This window comes from Eublepharis macularius, chromosome 4 (assembly GCF_028583425.1).
Source record: "Eublepharis macularius isolate TG4126 chromosome 4, MPM_Emac_v1.0, whole genome shotgun sequence".
NCBI lineage: Eukaryota > Metazoa > Chordata > Lepidosauria > Squamata > Eublepharidae > Eublepharis > Eublepharis macularius.
In genome coordinates, this window is record NC_072793.1 from 174004205 (window position 1) to 174025668 (window position 21464).

Here is a 21464-nt window from a genome sequence, read left to right on the forward strand (position 1 = left end):
GGCCGGAAGTGACCTCACCGCCACCCTTTCCTCCCTTCTACTCTAGGATTTCGAGCTCGCTCCCCTTAATCATTTCAGTACCGGTGAGCAGAAAGGAGGGGTTTGCTGCCGTGCAAATCGACAAGCCCGAAAAGAACCCAAATGACACTTTTTATTAATTAAGGCCCACCCGAGGACAGCCAGCAGGGCGCTGGTTGCTGAGGACCCCGGGTTCCCTTCGCATCTGCATACCCGCTCAGCATAGGCGGCCTTCAGCAGGGCTTGGCATCATGTCCTGACTGAGCAATCCCGCCTCTGACCCCTAGTTCGTCTAGGCTCCTTCTCAAGCCTCACCATCACCCTGTCGGCCTCCTCCAGTCTTGTGGCGGTGAGTTCCGTAAGTTAACAGTGCATCGTGCAAAACAGCATTTCCTCTTCTCTCATCAAACAATGCTGCTCATCAACTCGCATCATTCATTCTGAACCCTGCAGTAAAGGGAGGAGAGTCTCTCTGTGTCCACTTTCTCCTCTCTTCCTGACCAGCTGCTAACTCCACATGGCAGATAAATGTTATAGAGATGCAACCCACCCTAGAAGTGGCTTCTTTTATGCCCGGCTCTGGAAAAGTGTGGAGTCTCAGCAACATCCTAAAAGGTGCTGAACTGGAGGGGAACTGTCCCGTAGTTAAGGGAATGCTTGTGTAGGTAAAACCACCAATTATACATGTAAGGGGTTGTCTTAAGGGGTTTTGCGCACCTTGTAGGCTTCTTGTGTTGTAAACAAAATATCAAAATAAAATAAATTTTGGACTTGGTGTGTGTGTGCACACACATGTGTGCGCACACACATGGTGCACATGAGATAAACATGTTTTCAAGGAATGCATAGTTGGGCCAACATACAGCACATTACAGAGACATATCAGTGCATAGATAAGAGTTGTGGAATTGCATTTGGAGAGGGGTCTAAATTTAAATGTTGCATCAGTAACCAAATTCCTAAAAGCTTTTAGCTGCAATGCCACATTTTTTTACACATCACAGAGTCCGAATGCAGAGTCTCGTTCTTCGGACTGCATCTGAAGAAGGGAGCTCTGAGTCAGGAAATCTCCCGCTGGAATAAATGGAATAAATGTGACGTGTTTGCTGGCCATCAGATTGTGAAAGGGAATGTGGTGAGGGAGGTGGGAGAGGTCAACTCCTCCCTGTGGTCTAGACACTTGAGACCTGGGCTGGCTGAGTTCATCTCTCCTTCTCCATAAAACACAGGCCTGAGAAATTGCTTCTCCCCCTGCACATACTCATCCCATTTAGGGTATTCCTTTTCCTTTGCAAGGGAGACAAACATTGTGTCTTAGGGCCTGTTGGCAACACTGTGCTCAGAGGCTGACCGGTCTCACACCCTTGTTGTGAGCTTTGGTGAGGACCCAGTTTTCCCAGGAAAAAATAATTCTATTTTGTTTTGGGAGGCACTTCGCCCATGGTTAAAGACATTCTAACAGTAGATTTTATTTTCCAAAAGGAAAAGATAAGTTGTGTGCGTGCATGTGCGTGTGGGAGAGTGCACACAGGGAAACACTGCACATTCTTCAAGGTCACAGATGTCTCCTTCTAGTGGGCAGTTTTAGAGTTGCCAGCAAAGGGCTCCAGCATGTACAGAGGGACCAGGCTGAGCTGTGTCTCCTCTGGAGGAGGAAAGGGCTGCAAATCTTGCCTTGCAACTGGCTTTGCACCCAGGAGGGTGGGATGGAGGAAAGGAAAGGGAAAAGCCCACACTTGCATCCTTGTGATGTTCTTACAACATGCATTGCATTGAAATTGTCTCCCCCCCTTGATATTTCAAGAGGGATAACCGTGTTTGTCTGTAGCAGTGGAAAAGAGCAAGAGTCCGGTAGCACCTATAAGACTAACAAAATTAGTGGTTCTCCTGCAGAGGAATTTCAAAGGGAGATTAGAAAGAGAGACTTCTGAATTGCAACTGATAACAAAGCTCAAGACAATGCATCCGCCTGGACTGAATCGAGACAAAGGCTTCCTGTCTCATTACCAATGCTAATTTCTCTATACCCACTACCCCACCCTATCCAATCACACCTGCTATTATCATTCACCGGTTATTATCATTCAGCTTCTGCAATCACTCCACTCTCCAAGATATAAGGATAGAGGGACTCACATTCTAGCTGTATCTGAGTTGTTACTAATCTTGTTAGTCTTACAGGTGCTACTGAATTCTTGCTCTTTTCAATTCTTTGCATCTGCATTAAGAATTAGGTTACTCTTACCCACGATGCAGCCTAGTAAGCAAAGCAGATAATTATTCCCATGATGGGAACAAAGAGGGAGGGCAGGAGATCCCAACCCCCAGGTTGCATAGAAGTGAGTCTGGTTTTGTAGCGGGGCTTATGGAAATGCTATTCTGATCAACAGATTAATAAAGGGAATGCTAGTCTGATCAGTAAAATGCTGTATATGTGATTATATGCAGTTATGTTAAGAATAGGTGATAAATCCTGCTTTGAGTAAATTCTAGCCACGTCAAGTAGCTAGACAATGTCTGAGAAAGAGGAAGTCTGTTACTGGTATTTCTCAGGAAGCTTGTTACTTGCGTCTCTCAGAATAGTAATTGCTGAGGTTTGACAAATTGCTATTTTGCTGTCTTTTGCAAGAAGAATGCCCCGTCTGGGGCAACAGATAAGCCTGATGAGGAAGTTACAATGCTGTAGAGAAATGTAACCAATAGTAAGTGAATAATCATGCCATGTGACTAACTGAAGTACAACTGTATTTAGTAACTTGGAACAGACTGTTCGAGGCTCAGTCTGTTCAGTGATTTTTAAATCACACTAAGCCTGCTGGCAAATAAAATCTTTTCTTTCCTAAGAATCTGTTTGGTCTCAATCCTTGGACAACCCCTAATCCTGCTACAGTTTAGGGTAATGAATCCTGAGGATATGCACCTAGACACCCTCAAATGCAACAGCCCCATAGGTCCTTTCTGTTTACAACCCTCCACCCTGAATGAGTCCCAGCTATTGCTTGTTTTTTGGGGGTGCTTCAGTTTGTCCCAAGAATAAACCATTTTTCTGCTATTATTTGTGGGTGGGGGGGAATTTGGGCACCAATCCTGCAGAATCGATCCTGGTGTGCAGCATCCAGGAACTACCTGGGGAAAGAGATGCCTTTGAAGGGGTGAGAACAGAGGACCGAAGAAGGGAGCTTCTCAGATAGGAAACAGCTGGGGGCACAGGGGATGGCTGCTGCTTGGGCGGGCTCAGCTGGCCCTCTGCACATCTGGAATGAACCAGCAACCCCAGCCTGCTCCTGCTCAGCTTCCTTTCTTTTCCAGCCTCCAGACCCAGGATCCACAGGGGCTCCTGCCTTTCTTTCCACCATTCAGATGCGAATCTGGTTGCTGAGAGGGGAGTACAACCCTTTCCTTCTCTTGACAAAACCCTAGCTTCCATTCTCCTGTGTGCATCTGGACCCTCTACCAGCTGCTTCAAAGAGTCTCTCAGGTCCAAACACTTGGCACCTCCAAGCATGTGCAGAGTGTTTCTCCCCCAACCAACACACACAAACAAAGGGAAATCAAAAAGAGTCCAGTAGCACCTTTAAGACTAACCAATTTTATTGTAGCATAAGCTTTCGAGAATCAAGTTCTCTTCATCAGATGCATGATACAAACTGGTCAAATACAGAAGAGGAGGGGGGAGAGGGGAGAGCAGGGGACATATATCAGAAGGGGACAGGATGCAATTAGCGGGGAGGCAACCAAAACATTCCTTTGCTAGTAGGCACCTAAGACTGAAAGAATTCTTCAACTACTCTGCTGAACAAAACAACGAACAAAGCACTGAACAGACACCACCACAGCAGCCCCCACCCCAGCAATACACAACCATCGTTACAAAACTCCAGAAAAAAGAATTCCACATGGACACCCCCTGAGGGCCGCAACTCCTCATTGGACTTTTACATTGAATGCTTCCGTAGACGTGCTCAGGCTGAGATAATTGACAAACAACAACACCTAAAGCAGAACCTCAGCCGTGGAGAAAGAGAGGCCATAAACAGCCTCCAAAATAATTCTGGCATCGTAATCAAGGAAGCTGACAAAGGCGGAGCAGTTGTCATCATGGACAAACATAATTATATACAAGAAGCAGAAAGACAACTCTCCAACACAACATTCTATAAAATACTACCTTCTGACCCCATGGAACAATACAAAAGGGAACTCAATAAAATATTAAAAACACTCCCCATGGACATACAAGAATGCATCCATACGGACACACCCCAGGAACCACGACCAGGAAGATTCTACTTACTACCCAAAATCCACAAACCAGGTAACCCAGGACGCCCCATTGTTTCAGGAAAATGCATTATCACAGTAGGAGTCTCGGGATACATGGACTCTATCCTCAGGCCCTATGCCACCAGCACACCCAGCTACTTACGGGACACCACTGACTTCCTCAGGAAAATACAGTCCATAGACAACCTACCAGATGACACCATCCTAGCAACCATGGATGTGGAGGCTCTATACACCAATATTCCACATGCAGATGGACTGCAAGCCATACGGAATATTATCCCGGACAAAACCACAGCACACCTCGCCACTGAACTTTGTCACTTCGTACTCACTCACAATTACTTTGAATTTGGTGACAACTTATATCTACAGGTTAATGGCACAGCCATGGGCACACGCATGGCACCACAATATGCTAACATATTTATGGCGGACTTGGAGCAACGCTTCCTCAGCTCCCATACACTGGAACCACTACTATACTTAAGATTCCTGGATGACATCTTCATCATTTGGACCCATGGGAAGGAAGCCCTTGAGAGATTTCATCAGGACTTCAATAACTTTCACCCTACTATCAACCTAAGCCTGGACCACTCTACACAACAGGTACACTTCCTGGACACCACTGCACAACTACATAATGGACGAATAAATACCACCTTATACCGGAAACCAACAGACCGATACTCATATCTACATGCCTCCAGCTACCACCCTAAACATACCACTCGGTCTATTGTCTACAGCCAAGCCTTACGTTACAACCGTATCTGCTCCAATGCTCTCGACAGAGACTCACACTTAAGAGATTTACAACAAGCATTTTTGAGACTACAGTACCCACCAAATGAAGTGAAGAAACAAATCAACAGGGCCAGACTAGTACCCAGAAACAGTCTGCTCCAGGACAAACCTAAAGGAACTAACAACAGAACACCACTGGTTGTCACCTATAGCTCCCAGCTCAAACCCATCCAACGTATCATCAGTGTGCTACAACCCATCCTGGAAAATGATACCTCTCAGAAAATGATACCTCTCTCAGAAGCCCTGGGTGGAAGACCTTTCCTTGCCTACAGACAGCCCCCAAACCTTAAATGACTTCTCACTTACAATCATGAATCGGCCAGCAGAGTCACCAGCACAGGTACCAGGCCCTGCAACAGACCCAGATGCCAGCTCTGCCCCTATATCTACCCAGGGAATACAATTACAGGACCCAATGGCATCAACTACACTGTCTCTGGCTCTTACAGCTGCTCATCCTCCAATCTGATATATGCCCTCATGTGCCAACAATGTCCTTCTGCTCTGTACATTGGACAAACCAGCCAACCTCTACGCAAAAGAATAAATGGACACAAATCTGACATTAGAAATGGAAACATCCAAAAACCAGTGGGAGAACACTTCAATCTACCAGGACATTCCACCAAAGACTTAAAGGTCACTGTGGTTCAACAGAAACCTTTCAAAAACAAAATCCAACGGGAGGCTGCTGAATTGGAATTCATATGCAAATTTGACTCTGTCAAGTTGGGACTGAATAGAGACTATGAATGGTTATCACATTATCACAGGTAACAGATTTCCTTTACAGCGGCGTGGTCTGGGGAGCCCAGTGGCGCCTGGTGTGGGCTTTCGAGGACCACAGTTCTCTTTGTCAGATGCATCTGGCAGGGAGAGCTGTGGTTATCGAAGGCTTATACTACATAGGAATTGGATGCTTTTACTGCTGCAAACTAACACAGCAAACTGACTCCACACCAAAAGGAGATGTTTACATTTACTAGCAAAGGAATGTTTTGGTTGCCTCCCCGCTAATTGTATCCTGTCCCCTTCTGATATATGTCCCCTGCTCTCCCCTCTCCACCCTCCTCTTCTGTATTTGACCAGTTTGTATCATGCATCTGACGAAGAGAACTTGATTCTCGAAAGCTTATACTACAATAAAATTGGTTAGTCTTAAAGGTGCTACTGGACTCTTTTTGATTTTGCTACTACAGACTAACATGGCTAACTCCTCTGGATCTACAAAGGGAGTTTCATGACAAAAGAAACAATGTTCCCAAATGCCTTCATGCACTTGCCGTACTTTCTCCAATGTCTCACTCAATATGAACACTTTTCCCCCCATTCTGAGACAGAGGACTTGTGGTCACAGTGCCTCTGAACAAGTGCAGAGTGACTTTATACCAAAGGGCAGCAGGATTTGGATCCAGTGGCACCTTAGAGATCAACAAGAGTTTCAGAGTGTCTGAAGAAAGGAAAGCTTACACTCTGAAAATCTAGTTGGTCTTTGAGGTGCCACTGGACCCACAACCTAATGTTCTGCTGCAGAGCAACATGGCTACCTGCCTAATTTAACCCAAAGGGGACTTGCCCCTCCCTGGAAAAAAATGGGTTCTAATTTACACTCACAACAGCCCTGAAGATTTGACGACCAATATCCAGGCTATAAATATCAGTTCTCCTAGAGAAAATGGCTGCTTTGGAGGGTGGGTTATATGGCATTATAGATTGCTGAGGTCTTTCCCCTTCCCAGACCACCCCCTCCCTAAGCGCCATCCTTAAATCTCTTGGAATTTCACAACTTGCGGTTGGAATCCTCAGTAGAGGGAGAAAGGGGAGGGACTGGATAGATACTCCTACACCGATTCCCATCTCCAGTAGAGGAGCCCGAGAGACAGCAGAAGGGCAGCATAGGGCAAAATTCTACATCCGCAGAGGTGATGTGCTAGGGCATAGAGGAAACATCAAACTTGAACAGGGATTGAAGTGGGCAGGATCCAATTAACCACAATGGTGCCATGGGTAGGCAGCCCCCAGGTAAAGGCAGTCCCCTGTGCAAGCACAGAGTCGTTACTGACCCATAGGGGGACTTCGTTTTCTTGGCAGACTTTTGTTACGGGGTGGTTTGCCATTGCCTTCCCTAGTAATCTACACCCCCAGGAAACTGGATACTCATTTTACTTATCTTGAAAGGATGGAAGGCTGACTCAACCTTGAGCCGGCTACCTGAACCCACCTTCCCCCAAGATTGAACTCAGGCCTTGAGTAGAGCTTGAGCTGCAGTACTGCAGTTTACCACTCTGCACCACGAGGCTCTTCTAAGGTAAAGGTGCAAGCACCGAGTCATTATTACTGACCTACGGGGGGGGGGGGGGACGTCACATCACTTTTTCTTGGCAGACTTTTGTTATGAGGTGGTTTGCCGTTGCCTTCCCCATTCATCTACACTTTATCCCCAGGAAACTGGGTAAATAGACAAATGGCTTGAATCAAAATATCTACAGGAGCACTAGCTCCTCTGGAGATCTCATGATGGTTAAGGTCAGAGGCTAGCCAACCAAGATGAGGCAGCATTTTTCTGGCACTGTATTGATTAAGTTTCAGGTGCCAGGTAGAAATATTTTGATTCTATCATTTGTGATCTGATATTGAATGTGGTTGGGGTTTTTTTTGGATTGCTTTCCTTGATCTGAGCCTTTCTCTGTTTATAGCTTTACTCTCTTGGCACTTGAATTTGATGCTTTCTGTGGAATTTGATGCTTGCTAATTTTAACTGTTGAATCTATGTACCCCTTTTCACTGAAAACTTTTGTAGCCTCAGGACCTCTTTGCCTGTCATGTGGGTTAAAAGTGAGGTGCATAAATATTGCCAAGGATGCATGCTTAGGGCCAGCCTTTTAGCCCCTGGGGGCTGCCTACCCATGGCACCATTGTGGTTAATCGGATCCTGCCCACTTCAATCCCTGTTCAAGTTTGACGTTTCCTCTATGCCCTAGCACATCACCTCTGCGGATGTAGAATTTTGCCCTATGCTGCCCTTCTGCTGTCTCTCGGGCTCCTCTACTGGAGACGGGAATCGGTGTAGGAGTCTACGCATCAGTTTTCTCCAATGGTCTTCTTGTAGCCCTGGTGACGGGGTCTGCTGTGCCCCTCCAGACCTCTGGAATGCAAGACACTTAATTGGAACTGGCTGAGTAGCTGCAGAAATTTCATCCCGGAGTTGTGCTGACTCTGCTGTGCCTTAGTACAGAGCACTGTTGATGTAGTGCAGGAGGCCCTCAGAACTGCAGCTCTGCCACCATGAGGGAAGCAGGCACTCCCAAACTCCTATTCTGGGCATTGACCCACAGCCACACCAGACTTCTCAGGCAGCAGGAAGGTACCTGCTCCTTTTATTTGTGAGACTTTTCAGTCTCAGGTTTAGTTCTGAGGTTGTACTTGCATGCAACAAGTGACTCCAGATACAGGCTAAATAAAATATCTTCATTTATTGAATACAGGTTTTAGAGAGCGTTTGCAAAGCATGAAGCACTCTTTAGACAACAGGCAAGGTAAAACAAATAACACTTACTATTGCTAGCTAAAACTATCTGACTAAACACTTGAAAACTTGTTATCATCGCTTCTCTGACATAGCTTCTTGGCTGTGACGTCCTCACCATTAGTCTAGGCATTTTGATGGCAAGAGGCATGGATCTTCTCTCACACATGATAGTAAAAGAATAATACTTTGGAGAGGGGAACTGTGTACAGCAGGGAGCCAGCTTTTCTGCCCTGCTGACGCCATGCTGTCAAACAAACAGCCAATCAGGGCGTACTTTGCAATGTTAGCCATGTGAAATCAGGGAGCACATCTGGGGAGGGTGAGAGCCAGGCTCCTCAAGGTTGCTCCCCTGAGAACCGACAGAGGCCCACAGGTGCTGGAAATGAACAAACCAGCACATTTTTTTCCTCTGGAGCCAAGCCTGTGAGAACTTACAGAGTAACCAAAGTCCAGCGACAATACCCAGGATCTTAGGAGTTGAATAGGCCTGTTCCGTACACTCGGACACATAATCCAGACCGGTTGATTAAAAGAGGAGTAACTCAATGCAGTCTTAGATCCTCATAAAAGGGACATTCCAATAGCATATGTGCTAGAGAGTCAATTGACACAGAGGAGCACAAACAAATCCTTTCTGAACAAGGTAGCTTATTATATTTGCCTTTCATAAATGAAAAGGGATGGCATTTAATATAGCAAGAACGAAAGCCCTTAAAAAACACGGGATTGTCCACAAATAAGTATATGACAGCAAAAGTCTTGGGGAAGGAGTACAAAAAACTGAAATGAGAAAGCATGATGAGCTTGAATCGCCCTGCTAGCATAATCAATATTTTAAATATTTTTTTAATTATGGTAAAAACATCCATTTTTCCAAGTTCACTAATCGTATCTAAAGATAAACAAATCAATGACTATTTCTCACCTAGATCCTTTTGACAAGAGGACGTAAAAGAATCGTTCTTCAAAAGACCTAAATATCCATCTACTCTACAGAAAAAATTGAGCCCCAGTTTAAAAGTAAACAACCATGTTCAGGAGACCTTTGACCAAATTGAGCATGGAGAACAACACTTGCAATGCACTGTGGAACATTTAGCAACCTTCACAAAAATCGAAGAGGACAGTCTATAGACTCATTGATTGAATTCTTCACAAAAATTAAAGCTTTATTGACTGAATTCCCTCAAATGTTAGCACCAAAAAGAACAATCGGAATAAAGTTTAGATTAAAAACTTGACTACCTCCCAGAATATATTTGCCGCCTTTAGTATTAAAAAAAGTTTACAATAGCTCCAATACTGAATTTAATTTTATTACACACTGCCTTTTGGTGGGAATTCCAATTCAGGTTACATGAAAGAAGAATGCCAGGCTAAACAAAGTCTGGTTTAACTTCAACACCATCCAACAGCCAACAAAAAGAGTTTGATTTTCTTCTCTTCATCATGCTTTATCCTTGGATTGAAATCATGTGTCATAAAGATTAACAGGTTTTGTAATAATTTTATGTATCATCAAATATTTTCCCCAGAAGAATCCAATTTTGTGCACCACTATTTGGCTTGCCAGGTGGAACATAGACTGAAAAAAAACTCAAGAAGGAATTCAGTTGTAACTTAAGGGTCAACTTGTCTGGAACAAGGAGCTCAACAGATTTGGTATATAGGAAGGACCTGTCAATGTCTGTTACTGGAAGTGGATCAAAACGGTCCATCAGCAGACTGGACAGTGTATTAAGCATTTCTTCTGCCTCACCTAAATTACAGCTGACATCCAGATCACTGCATATTCCTGTTATTTCATCAGCAAAAAACACTGCAAAGGTATTACAGCTGTCTTTCCTTGAGACAATAAAGGTTCAAAAGTCAGAAGGGGTTGAGACACCTAAAACAGCTGTGGTAGTTGTGAAGCAGACGGTGCTACGGATATAAAGTCATAACCTTTCTCTGCTGCTATGACCACTGCTTCATAGGTCTTTTCATGGGATCTATAGTGAGCTGTATCTGATTCAGTGCAAGTTTTCTGTCAGTGTCCTTCTAGACGTCTTCCAGCTCTCTTTAGGCCAGCCAGCTTCATAGTAAACCCTGAGGTCAGCTTCTGCCCCAAGAGAAGAAGAGGTTGATGAAGAGTATCTTGTCAATAGATAATAGTCAGACCATGGTTCAGGCTGAATCTCCAGGCCAGAAGGAAATCCGCTCCTCAAAGGTTCAGTACAGAAGATGAAGTTCAAGGTGTGGCCTCTTTCATGTGTAGGGGCCAGTGACTATTTGAGAGAGGCCCAAGGCAGCCAAATAAAGCTATACAATCCTGGGCCAGCCCTGACATACTGAACTGAAGTCTCTTAAGCTTTGATGTCTAAGAAAAGATATTTCTGCGATTACATCAGCAAGCAGGAATTTTAATGGAGTGCAGTGTGTGTACCCTGATGGAAGAAAATTCCTCATGAGTTCTCAGATGGGAAATAAGGTTTCCACACACAGATGGGAAGCAAGGTTTCTACACACAGATGGGAGGTAAGGTTTGTTCCCTGTGTGAATTCTTCAATGGGCTGTAAGTGTTCTACTTGACCTGAAAGGTTTTCCACACCCTGAGCACTGATACGATTACTCCTCTGTGTGGATTCTGTGATGGGCTGTAAGTCTTCCACTTCACCTGAAAGGTTTTCCACACTCTGAGAACTGATACCGTTTCTTTCCTGCATGGCTTCTGCGATGGGAAGCAAGATTTGTACAGGGCCTGAAGCTTCTTCCACACTCTGAGCATTTATAGGGTTTCTCCCCCCCTCTGTGGGTTCTTTGATGGGAATCAAGTTTTCCACTCTTGGAGAAGCTCCTTCCACCTCTAAGGATCTATGTTGTTCCCCCACAGTGTGCACTCTTTGATGCTGTATAAGGTTATTCTTCCTTCTGAAGCTCTTTCCACACTCTGAGCATTGATACGGTTTCTCCCCTGTGTGGATTCTTTGATGGGCAATAAGGCCTGCATTCTGCCTGAAGTTCTTTCCACAATCTGTGCACGTATATCGTTTCTCCCCTGTGTGGATCCTTCTATGTCGTCTAAGATTTTCCTTCCTTCCAAAGTGCTTTCCACACTCTGAGCACTGATAGGGTTTCTCCCCTGTGTGGATTCTGTAATGGGCAACAAGATCTGTATTCAGCCTGAAGCTCTTTCCACACACTGAGCATTGATATGGTTTGTCCCCTGTGTGCATTCTTTGATGGGAAGTAAGTTTTCCACTCCACCTGAAGTTCTTTCCACACACAGAGCATGTATATGGTTTCTCCCCTGTGTGCATTCTTTGATGGGAAACAAGGGTCTCCTTGCGACCGAAGCTCTTTCCACACACGGAGCATGTATATGGTTTTTCCCCTGTGTGAATTCTGTAATGGGAAACAAGGGTCTCCTTGCGACCAAAGCTCTTTTCACACACGGAGCATTTATATGGTTTCTCCCCTGTGTGGACTATTTGATGGGAAGAAAGTTCTGCGTGCCACCTGAAGTTCTCTCCACACACTGAGCATGTATACGGTTTCTCTCCTGTATGAATTCTTTGATGTTGCATAAGGCTGTCCTTCCCTCGGAATCTCTTTTCACAGTGTGAGCATGTGAGTAGTTTCTTCTGTGTTTCCCGAATTTCATTCCTTTTGAGTGAAGCTACCCCTTTTGTTTCCTTTATTTGAGTGAAATTACTCCTTTTCTTTCCTTTTTTAATTTCTTCTTGGACTAAATTTTCCTGGAAATCCACGCCTTCAGAAGCAATGGATTCCTTCCTCCACTTTGATTTTGATTCAGTTCCTCCTCTCCACTCTTCTCCCCTTCTGTGGCATTCTTGCCCTGTAGAAACAAAGAAGGAAACCAGGTAGAGAAATAGAGACTCTTAAGTAAAAGGAAAGCAGCAGCCTTAGCCAGATTGCAGCCTCTCCCTCAGCAGCATCTCTGAACATTTCCCCAGGAAAGTCAGGAATGGAACAGAAGCAGATTACTTTTTGGACACAGAACAGGGAAGGAAACTCATCGATGAAACTACCTTCTACTGGGACCAAGCAGCAGTCTACCAAGGTCACTCTTGTCTCCCCTGGCTGGCAGTGGCTCTCCAAGGCCTCAAGTGGAGGGCTTTCCCATCACCTCCTTCCTGACCCTATTAACTGGAGATGCCAGGAACCAAACAAGGGACCTTCTGCGTGCAAAGCAGATGCTCCACACCTTGCGCACCACTAGGCCAGAGGAAGATCTCTTTAGGCCTCCCCAGTTCCTCCAATGGCAAGCCAAAAGGCAGCCTGCCAGAGCCACATAGGAAGCCTCCCAATGTACCTTCAGTAAAGGGGTCCGAGAGGGGGCTCCATGTCTCTCTGAAGAGAGCCTCTTTGAGGTGCAGAATAGGAAGGGCTGGAACACAGCAAGGCTGTGGAGGAGCTGAAAGTCGTCTTCTAAGGAACTGAGTGTTCTTATTAGAACATTGAATGCATTGCCCAACGAGCTCCTGTTGTAATACTGGCAATTTAGCTCAATTAAGAGAGAAGATCAAAGGAAACGGAGCTGCTACTTGTCACTGGGGGTTGGACTAGATGACCCTGGATGTGCTGAACAATGAAAGGTAGCAACATACCGAGAGTGACCAGATTCCTGTAATTCTCCTCCATGACTTCCCAGTGCAGGGCTCTTTGGCCTGGATCCAGCAAAGCCCACTCCTCCTGGGTGAAACAGACAGACACCTCCTCGAGAGTCACCAGCCCCTGAAAGACAGAAAAACTTACAGATAATATCACCATCCAAAACCAGAATGAAGCAGAGGTGAGCAGGATTTCTCCTGAACATGTGCAGCAGACTTCTAGTGACTCACTGCTGGGCTGCCAAGGTCAGTATTGCCCACTCATACGGGCAGCCGCTCTCCAGGGCGTCAAGTGGAAGATATAAAGCTTTAGGCCATTCCTAGTGAGCCATTTCGACAGAAAGGGAAAAGACGGGGTCCACCTGGGCCCAGGGAACTGGCAGAAAATACAGGCCCCTGGGATGCCCCCAAGGAGTCCTTCCCTACCTGGTCTGGTTGCTCAGGAGATGCTTCCAGTCCCCCACAACGGCTCGAAGGTCCACCCATCAGCGTCCTCCCGTTGCCTGTGTGAAAAGCAAAGGAGGTGAGAAGAGACTGATCCTGCTAACTGCTTCTCCCAGTTCCGTGTTTTGATTCTTAGATAGGGAAGATCAGAGACCTGCATGCTTCAGAGAGCCCTTTCTTCAGTACGCTGCTCTTTGTTCCTTTAGGGCACCTGGAGAAATGTGTTTCACATCTCTCCATGGACTATTCTAATGACAGCCTCCCCACACAGCTTCCATCTGAAGATGAGTGTTTGACCTTTGGAGGCAGAAGTAAAGGTGTTTTTTGACCCTAAAACGCCTTTTTAATAATCAAATGTGTTATGAAAGTAGAAAGCCAACATGGGAGTGGGAGCTATTCAGTGCTCTGCAAGGATGGTCTGTCTGGTGCCAGGGCCGGCCTTGGGAACTCCCCGGGAGTCCCACACCTCGGGCACCCCATGCACAGCACCCTTTCTGGGACCTGTCACAAGGAGGACTCACTCAGAATTGGCAACGGCCAAGGACACCAGGGAAACTGTGGTGGTAGGTGGAGAGGCAGGGAGGCTTGGAAGAGCGGAGGGGAGCAGGCACCCAAATCGTCTGACCCCGCCCCCCAGCACATCAGACACACAGTCAAGTGGAGGCATAGGGCTGACAGATAGGGTGGGAATCACCACACCAAGACACTGGCATGGACAAGCCCCAGCCAGGAGCCAAATGCCATCGGCCAGATGTAGAAGGTGGCCGGACACATGCCCCTGAGCGCCAGCATCTCGGTGGTCCAGCTGAAGGGGGAGAGAAACAGGCCAGATGCCTCCCATCAGTCAAGGAGGAAGAGCGGACCAGATGCCATCAGTAAAGTATGCAGGCACCCGCAAGTGTGGCTACCTAGGGCGGCCCAGGCGGCATCCCGCTCACTGCAGGATGGATGCTGGGATTGGTAAAAAGATAAACGGTAAGTCCATCCTCAAGCCGGGGTGGAGAGAAAGGAGTCAGAGGAGAGCGCACAGAGAGTGATGGGAACTTTTCCAAGAGAGCAGTGAGGGACACCTGGGTGTTGCTATCCCCCCCCCCACTCTCTTTCACTAAGGCTTAGGATGCCCATCTGGTGCCTGCCAGGTCAGCAATGGAACAGCGGAACAAGCAGAGGCAGTGACAGGGCAGAGGGCATCACAGTGCAGTGGGCAGAAATTGTGGGTGTGTGCTTGACACATGGAGCTCTTGGCTCTCAGGGGTTAGGGTCGTTCCCTTGAGGCTAGGGTTGTCAGGCTGGAGAAGCTGAGAGAGGAAAGTTGGTGGAGAAGATCTTCAGGGACCTATCAGAACACTTCCATTCCTTCACTGACAGATCACTAGGCAGAAAGGTACAGATCGGGACCTCAAAAGTAGCACTGCCAGATTTGCTCCTGGTTCCATGCTCAGGGCCAAGGGATGAGAAAGTGGGGCCCGAAGGGTTTGGAGTTGTTAGGCACTGGGGAACTTCCTGGAACATGCCAGAGCTGTGCAAAAGAGAGAAGCCTCTCTTGAGCCAAAAGGGAGCCATTCTGCGGGCACTTAATACCCAAAAGGTATAAATACAAGCGTCCCAAGGTCATCAGCAGCTTCCCTCCTCTTTAGGGGTACTGGTTGTAGGGGGGAAAGTGGCCCCGGCTCTGCCCCTCCCTTCCCCTACAGGTAGGAAAAAGAGCAACGAGTTGAGGGTGGTGTTGTATTATATATCAAAGAGGGCACAGAATCAAATAAGGGAGAAAACGTTAGGAGAATGAACTTCCCAGACACAGTGATGGGGCTGGAAATACTGGGCCTTAAGGGTTACTTGAAAGTGGGGTTGTACTATTGCCCACCTGATCAAACCCTTGAGGTTGATCTCGAGATGGCGAAGGAAATAAGGGACTATAAAGCTATTGAGAGGCTCCTCCCTCACTGGCACCCCTATCTGCCATCCTGCCGGCTTCCTAAGACAGATGTTCTCAGGCAGCCACGGAAAGGGGTTACACCACCTTATTCCTAATCCTGCCCAGGAAGGGACAGCATGCTCCAGTTGCTTCCCCCTGTGAAACCCCTTAGCCCTCCCAGGAACCTGCTTTGAAAGAATTCCCTTCTTCCCACCTCCCTGGGTTCCCTCCCAATCCTCATCTGTCCTCTTGTTGAAAGACATCGGCCTCTCCCCAAGAAACCCAGAACAGGAACTAATAACAAACAGCAATCAGTGAGTGTGGCCTTTATACCAAAGGAGGAAGGCAAACCAAAAACAAGAGAAAACACAAGCACAGCAAATCTTTCTAAGACGGCAAGCAAGAGGAGCCACTCTCTCTTGCCTTTAAGCCACCACGCAAGGCCACAGCTCCCCACACCCACCCTAAAGAACAGTCTGCAAAAATAAGCAGAAAGCTGTCTAGAACACTAACATCAAAGTTCAATGGGATGAGAATAGGATTTCAATTTAGCATTTTGCTCTTGGCCGTCGTGCCTTAGCCACCTTGCTCTTGGACTGCCATCAGGCTTGGGTGTTGGTCCTTGGCTGGTTTGGACTAGCAGTTGGCCCTGGAAGGCTGTTCAGACTTTGTGGTTTGACCTGACTAGGTAACATCCTGGATTATTGGGCTGAAGAAATTTTCTTCGGTTCTAGTCGATTTTATTATTTTCTTTGCTGTCTTCCACAATTTCTATATATGTCCTCTTTTGCACAATTATTAAATAAATATATGACTTATATCCCTGTATCGTATTATTGGGTTTCGGGGCTTCAATCTGAATCCAGGGTTTTGCCCTATTTGGTCCAGCTACCAGTGAACTGTTTTTGTAGAACTCAGACTGCAGATGGTCCACCTTGCAGGGCTGAATTCTTAATTAACATCCAGTACAGCTGGAGACTTTATTTCTTCAGGCTCTAAGCTTAGGGTTAGATAGGTGAAACTGGTGGCAGTGTTTTCCTCTGAGGTGCAAGGATACTTGCCCCCCAGAAGTCTGCCTTGACTTTGAACCTCTCCCCCACCGGCCCAGGGGTCGGTGTCTACACTCTAATCAGGTCAGCATCCCAACAGCTGCATAGTCACTCTGCCAACACTGATTACCTCCTTGGATTTTAAATCCACACTCCCCTTAGACTAACCCTTCTCTCCCTATCCCAGCTCCCCACTCTCAGTCTTCCAAATCTGGCTTCTCTGTACTAAAGACCTCCCATAAGGAGTTAAGAGTTAGCTCTTATCTCTCTCCCACTACTGAGCTCCTGTTGGCTGATACATTGCACTGCTCTGGTTGGCTCCTGTCTCTGGAGTACTTTTCTGTGCTCTGCCTGTCCCAGGTGGGTATACGAATATTTTAAATCAATGAGTGAGCAAACGCTTTCTTTCCTCTTTCCACAGCTCAGCATTTTCCACATTCCTCCTTGGCTAACGCTTCAAAGGCTGTAATGGAGATACGAAGTCTGTTACTTCTGGAATGAAAAGCATGCTTAAAGTGCAGCTGAGACTCTACCACTTTTCCATGCAGAATTCCCGGAAAAATATAAAAGCCGCCTAGAAATGACAGCCTTACTGTGGGGCAGGAGACTGAGCAGCAACACACAAGAGGAATCCTTACCTGTCAAGGTGGCACCTCTGTCAGTCTCCCACCTGGTCCCCCAGAAGAACGGCGTCTGCCCTGGATTGGATGGTGCCTTCTCTGCATCAGGGAAATCAGCAGCCCCTTTGGATGGTCTCTGAAACTCAAGACAAGGAAAGAGGAGAGGGGTTGGAACAGAAGAGGGCAGAGAAACACCTGAGAAAGGGATATTTCTTGACCAATTTCTGGAAAAGGTTGGAGCGAAAGGACTTCTAGAATAATCTTTTGAGTATTCTGCTTAATTGAGTTCTCAGGATCAAAGCTCCTCACCTGTCCTCCTTGCTTCTCCTCCTCTGCCTGGCTCAGGAGGAAGCCTTCTGCCAGGGCCACCGCCTGGGAACTGCTCTCCGGCCCGCATTCCCTGACCCAGCTCTCCATCTCTGGGGGCAGGACAGCCAGGAACTGCTCCAGGAGCACCAGGTCCAGGATCTGGTTTTTCGAGTGCTGTTCTGGCTTCAGCCACTGACGGCAAAGATCATGGAGTCGGCTGCAAACCTGTCGAGGCCCCTTGGCCTCCTGGTAGTGGAGCTGCCTGAAGCGCTGGCGCTGTACATCCCCGCTGGTGGTGCTCCCATCCAGGGCCTTCTGCACCATTATTTCCCCAAGTTCCACTCTGCCCCTAGCCTGGGTGGCCTCAGGGCCTTTTCTGTTTCAAAATGAGCTGATTCTGGCTTCCCCAATCTGCCCCAAGAAGGACAAAGGATCTTCTTGCTCCACTGCAAAGTCCTTTCTGAAGGCTCCCAAGTCCTGAAAAGCCAAGAAGATGCTTTGTTAGCAAAGGCAAGAGAACACAGAAGTACCACACTCTCTTCTCTGTGAATTTGACTATCCTCCGTTTAAAGAAATCTGAAGTAACCACATCACTACATCACGGGATACTGAGCTCAGAAGAGAAGTTGGTGGAAGTTTCCTTAGACTGGAAGAAGGCTTCACTCTCGGGCCAAAAAGAAGGAAGTGGGGCTATCACTGTTTTTGCTACCAAATGCCCAAATAGGCTTTGCTCCGTGAAGTGGTAAGGATAGGGGTAAGATCTTGTATACTTTAAGTTTGTTGTTTGTTAAGAGAAGAAGCCAAAGGGCCATGGATTGAATTTTTTAAGACTACCTGAGGCAAAAGTTCAGAGTCTGTGCAAAGATGATAACAGACATTTGAAATTGCCCCGATGAGTTGGGGAGCTTGAGACTGAAACTCCTGTGATGAGCATCAGCCCTACAGGCAAAGCTTGGCATCACCTACCCCACTGAGTGGCTCATGAGAACTGGACCAGAGCTCTCCCAGAAGATGCCGGTCAGAGGAATGGAAGATACGAAATTGGGCAATTTACAGTCTACCTTCTTGTAGGACTAGCTCTTCTCTGTGGGCAGAGCCCTTCCTCAGAGGTCCTGTTCTTTACAGACATGCTTTCCATAAGGGGCAGGGCCTTTTCAGCTATGGCACCTTAGCACACAAACTCCGTAACAGTCTGCCTGGTGACAGGCCTTTTTTGTTTTTGGGCAACCATGTTAAAACAGGATCACAGCTGAGATTGATTTTATCTGGCCAGCCTTTAATACTGTTAGATTACACCACCCTATAAGTATTTTAGAATCTTTTATGGCCACTTTCAAACTTTTTCATTGTTGTGGATGCCTGAATTATTGTTATTATTGAATGCTCTTTGTACTGTGACTATGTTGTGTATTTCAGTGTTCCAAGACATACTCAGAAGAGTGACGTTTGGATCTAGTACTGCCTTAAAGTGGGTCTTGAAGGTGCTACTGGACCTGAGTCTTGCTCCTCTAGCGGATACCAACAGGGTGACTCTCCTGAAACGAAGGTTTCTCAATATCCATATAAGTTGCAAGTCCTATTAAGATTGAATGACTGTCTTTCTCAAATAATATTTTCTTTTGCTTCTTTGTTTCCTATTAAATCCATTCCCTTTTCCCAGCTTTTATCTCTCCAATTGCTAAAAGTAAGATACCAGTATTGCATATATTCACAATATTCTAGGTAGGCAGCTATGGCATACCTCTTAATTTCTTAAAATATGCTAAATAGTACAGATATAGATGCAAAACTATATACTATGCTTTGCTTGATGTTAAAGCAATACTCTAATGGGCGATGTGATTACAATAAAATATATTTCAGTTTAACCACTGAATTCTGTTCAGCTCTTACAAAAGCTTGGGTGGGGGCTTATTATTTTTTCATTGGCAAAAACTGAGAGTAACTTTGGCATCTTTCATGCAGGCATAACTGCTTGAAATCAAAGCAGAATGGGAGTTTTGAGGCCCTTGGGGATCATTTTCCACTTCTGGAGAGCCTCATTTGCTCTCAGCTCGGGGCTTTGCCATCCTGAGTAATCAGACCCTCCCTCTGCAGACTCGGCCAGCTCCACGTCCATCATTCACAAACAAGCTGCTGATCCTTATGCAAATGCTGGGGGGGGGGTCCCCACTGCTTACTCACCGCCTTTGTGTGTGTGTGGGGGGGGGGGGTTGTACGTATATTATATTATCACACCCTCTGATTCCTGCTCCCGAGGCTGCCACTGGACCCGACCAGAGCCCACCAGCTTCTGTCCCTAAAAACTTCCCCCCAGCCAGCCCCCTCCTTGGCCCGCCCGCCCCCTCCAGGCGCTCCGCTCCTTCCACCCTGCCCCTCTCCCTCCCTCGCAGTGGTCTCCAGGGGGGCTCTCGCTTCCCCTCCCGCTTCAGGGGCGCCCCGGCCACTGCCTTTCCACCGTTGCCTTGACTCACCCCGGATGGAGAAGGCGACGCAGGCACAGCCACGGGAAAAAAACAATGGACCTTTTCCTCCCCCCGGGAGTGGGGCCACAGGCCGGAAGTGACCTCACACCCCCTTTCCCTCGCTTCCGCTCTGGGATTTCGGGCTCGTTCCCCTTAACCCTTCCGGGACTGGGGTGCAGGAACAATCGGGTTGCAGCCGTGCAAATCAACAGCCTTGAGTGCAACCCACATGACACCCTTTATTAATTGGGGTCCACCCGAGGACAGCCAGCAGGGCTCAGGCTGTTGAGGACCCCGGGCCCCTTTCGCCTCTGCATGACTGCCCGGCGTGCCTTCAGTAAGGCTGGGCTTCATGTCCTGAGCAACCCCCGCCCCCTCCAACGCCTAGTCTCCTTCTCACTATCATCCCTTCGGCCTCCTCCAATCTTGTAACGGTGAGTTCCGTAAGCTAATGTTGCATTGTGCAAAAGAGCATTTCATCTCTCGTCAAAAGATGCTGTCTCTTAGCTTGATCTGAACCCTGCAGTAAAGAGAGGAGAGTTTCTTTCTGTCTCCTTTCTAACATTTAACTGTAATGCGGAGCTCGCAGCTGGCCAGAGAGAAAGATGCAACCTGACTCAACCCAGCCTAGAAATGGCTGGTTTCAGGCATAGCTCTGGAAAAGGAGTGAAGCAGAGTCTCAGCACCATCCTGAAAGGTGCTGAACTAGATGGGAAAGGGTGTACAGTGCTTAAAGGTATGCCTTTGTAAGTAAAACCCACTCACACCCATTTTACATATACATTCTGAAGGGGTTTTGAAATAGTCACCTTCTATGCTTCTTGCATTGTAAAGAGAACATCAAAATAGAGCTTTGGGCCATGGTCTGCGTGCATGTGCGCGCGCGCATGTCCTCCTCAGAGAAGCCATTTTTCCCGGTGGCAAGCACTACAGAGAACATGGGCAGGAGGGTGTCAGTAGAGGCCGCCCTGCAGATATGCAAGTCCTAGATCGTGAAGGAAGGGCTTTGAAGGGGACAACAAGGACCTTGGATTGTCCCTGGAAACTGAGAGCCGCTATAGTGATCGCCAAATAGGTGTAACAAATGGACTTGTGGAGACACCTCATTTCCCCCTCTCCCGCTATTTCCTCTTTTTGTTCCTTGAAAGCCCTCATAGCCTCTCTCCTTTTCCTGCTCTCCTTCTCAACCACCAGCAAACCTACCTTTGTCTGCCCACACCTCCCACATTCCCTCCTTCTCTCACCTCGGCAGCCTCTCTCTGGGAAAACTTTAGCTGAGTTGCCCAATGCACCCAACTTCACTAGCTTGCCCCTGTCTGACATTCCTACTCACAGTGTACCTCCAAAGGGTGTGCACTACAAACTACCTTCCCTCCCCAATGTAATCTGCCAATATTTGCAGAAC

General features: G+C 47.1%; 1 protein-coding gene across 1 annotated transcript in view; it reads right to left on the reverse strand.

The window, feature by feature from the left end:
- Positions 1 to 8594: 8594 nt before the first annotated feature.
- The window catches only part of LOC129327867 (zinc finger protein with KRAB and SCAN domains 7-like), a 38599-nt gene continuing 25729 nt past the window's right edge, over positions 8595 to 21464 (reverse strand). Inside the window, 5 exon segments of the mRNA XM_054976619.1 lie at positions 8595 to 12482; positions 13255 to 13381; positions 13684 to 13760; positions 17304 to 17427; positions 17595 to 17970. Of these exon segments, the coding sequence (XP_054832594.1) occupies positions 11089 to 12482; positions 13255 to 13381; positions 13684 to 13760; positions 17304 to 17427; positions 17595 to 17970 (2098 nt within the window). The 3' untranslated portion in view covers positions 8595 to 11088.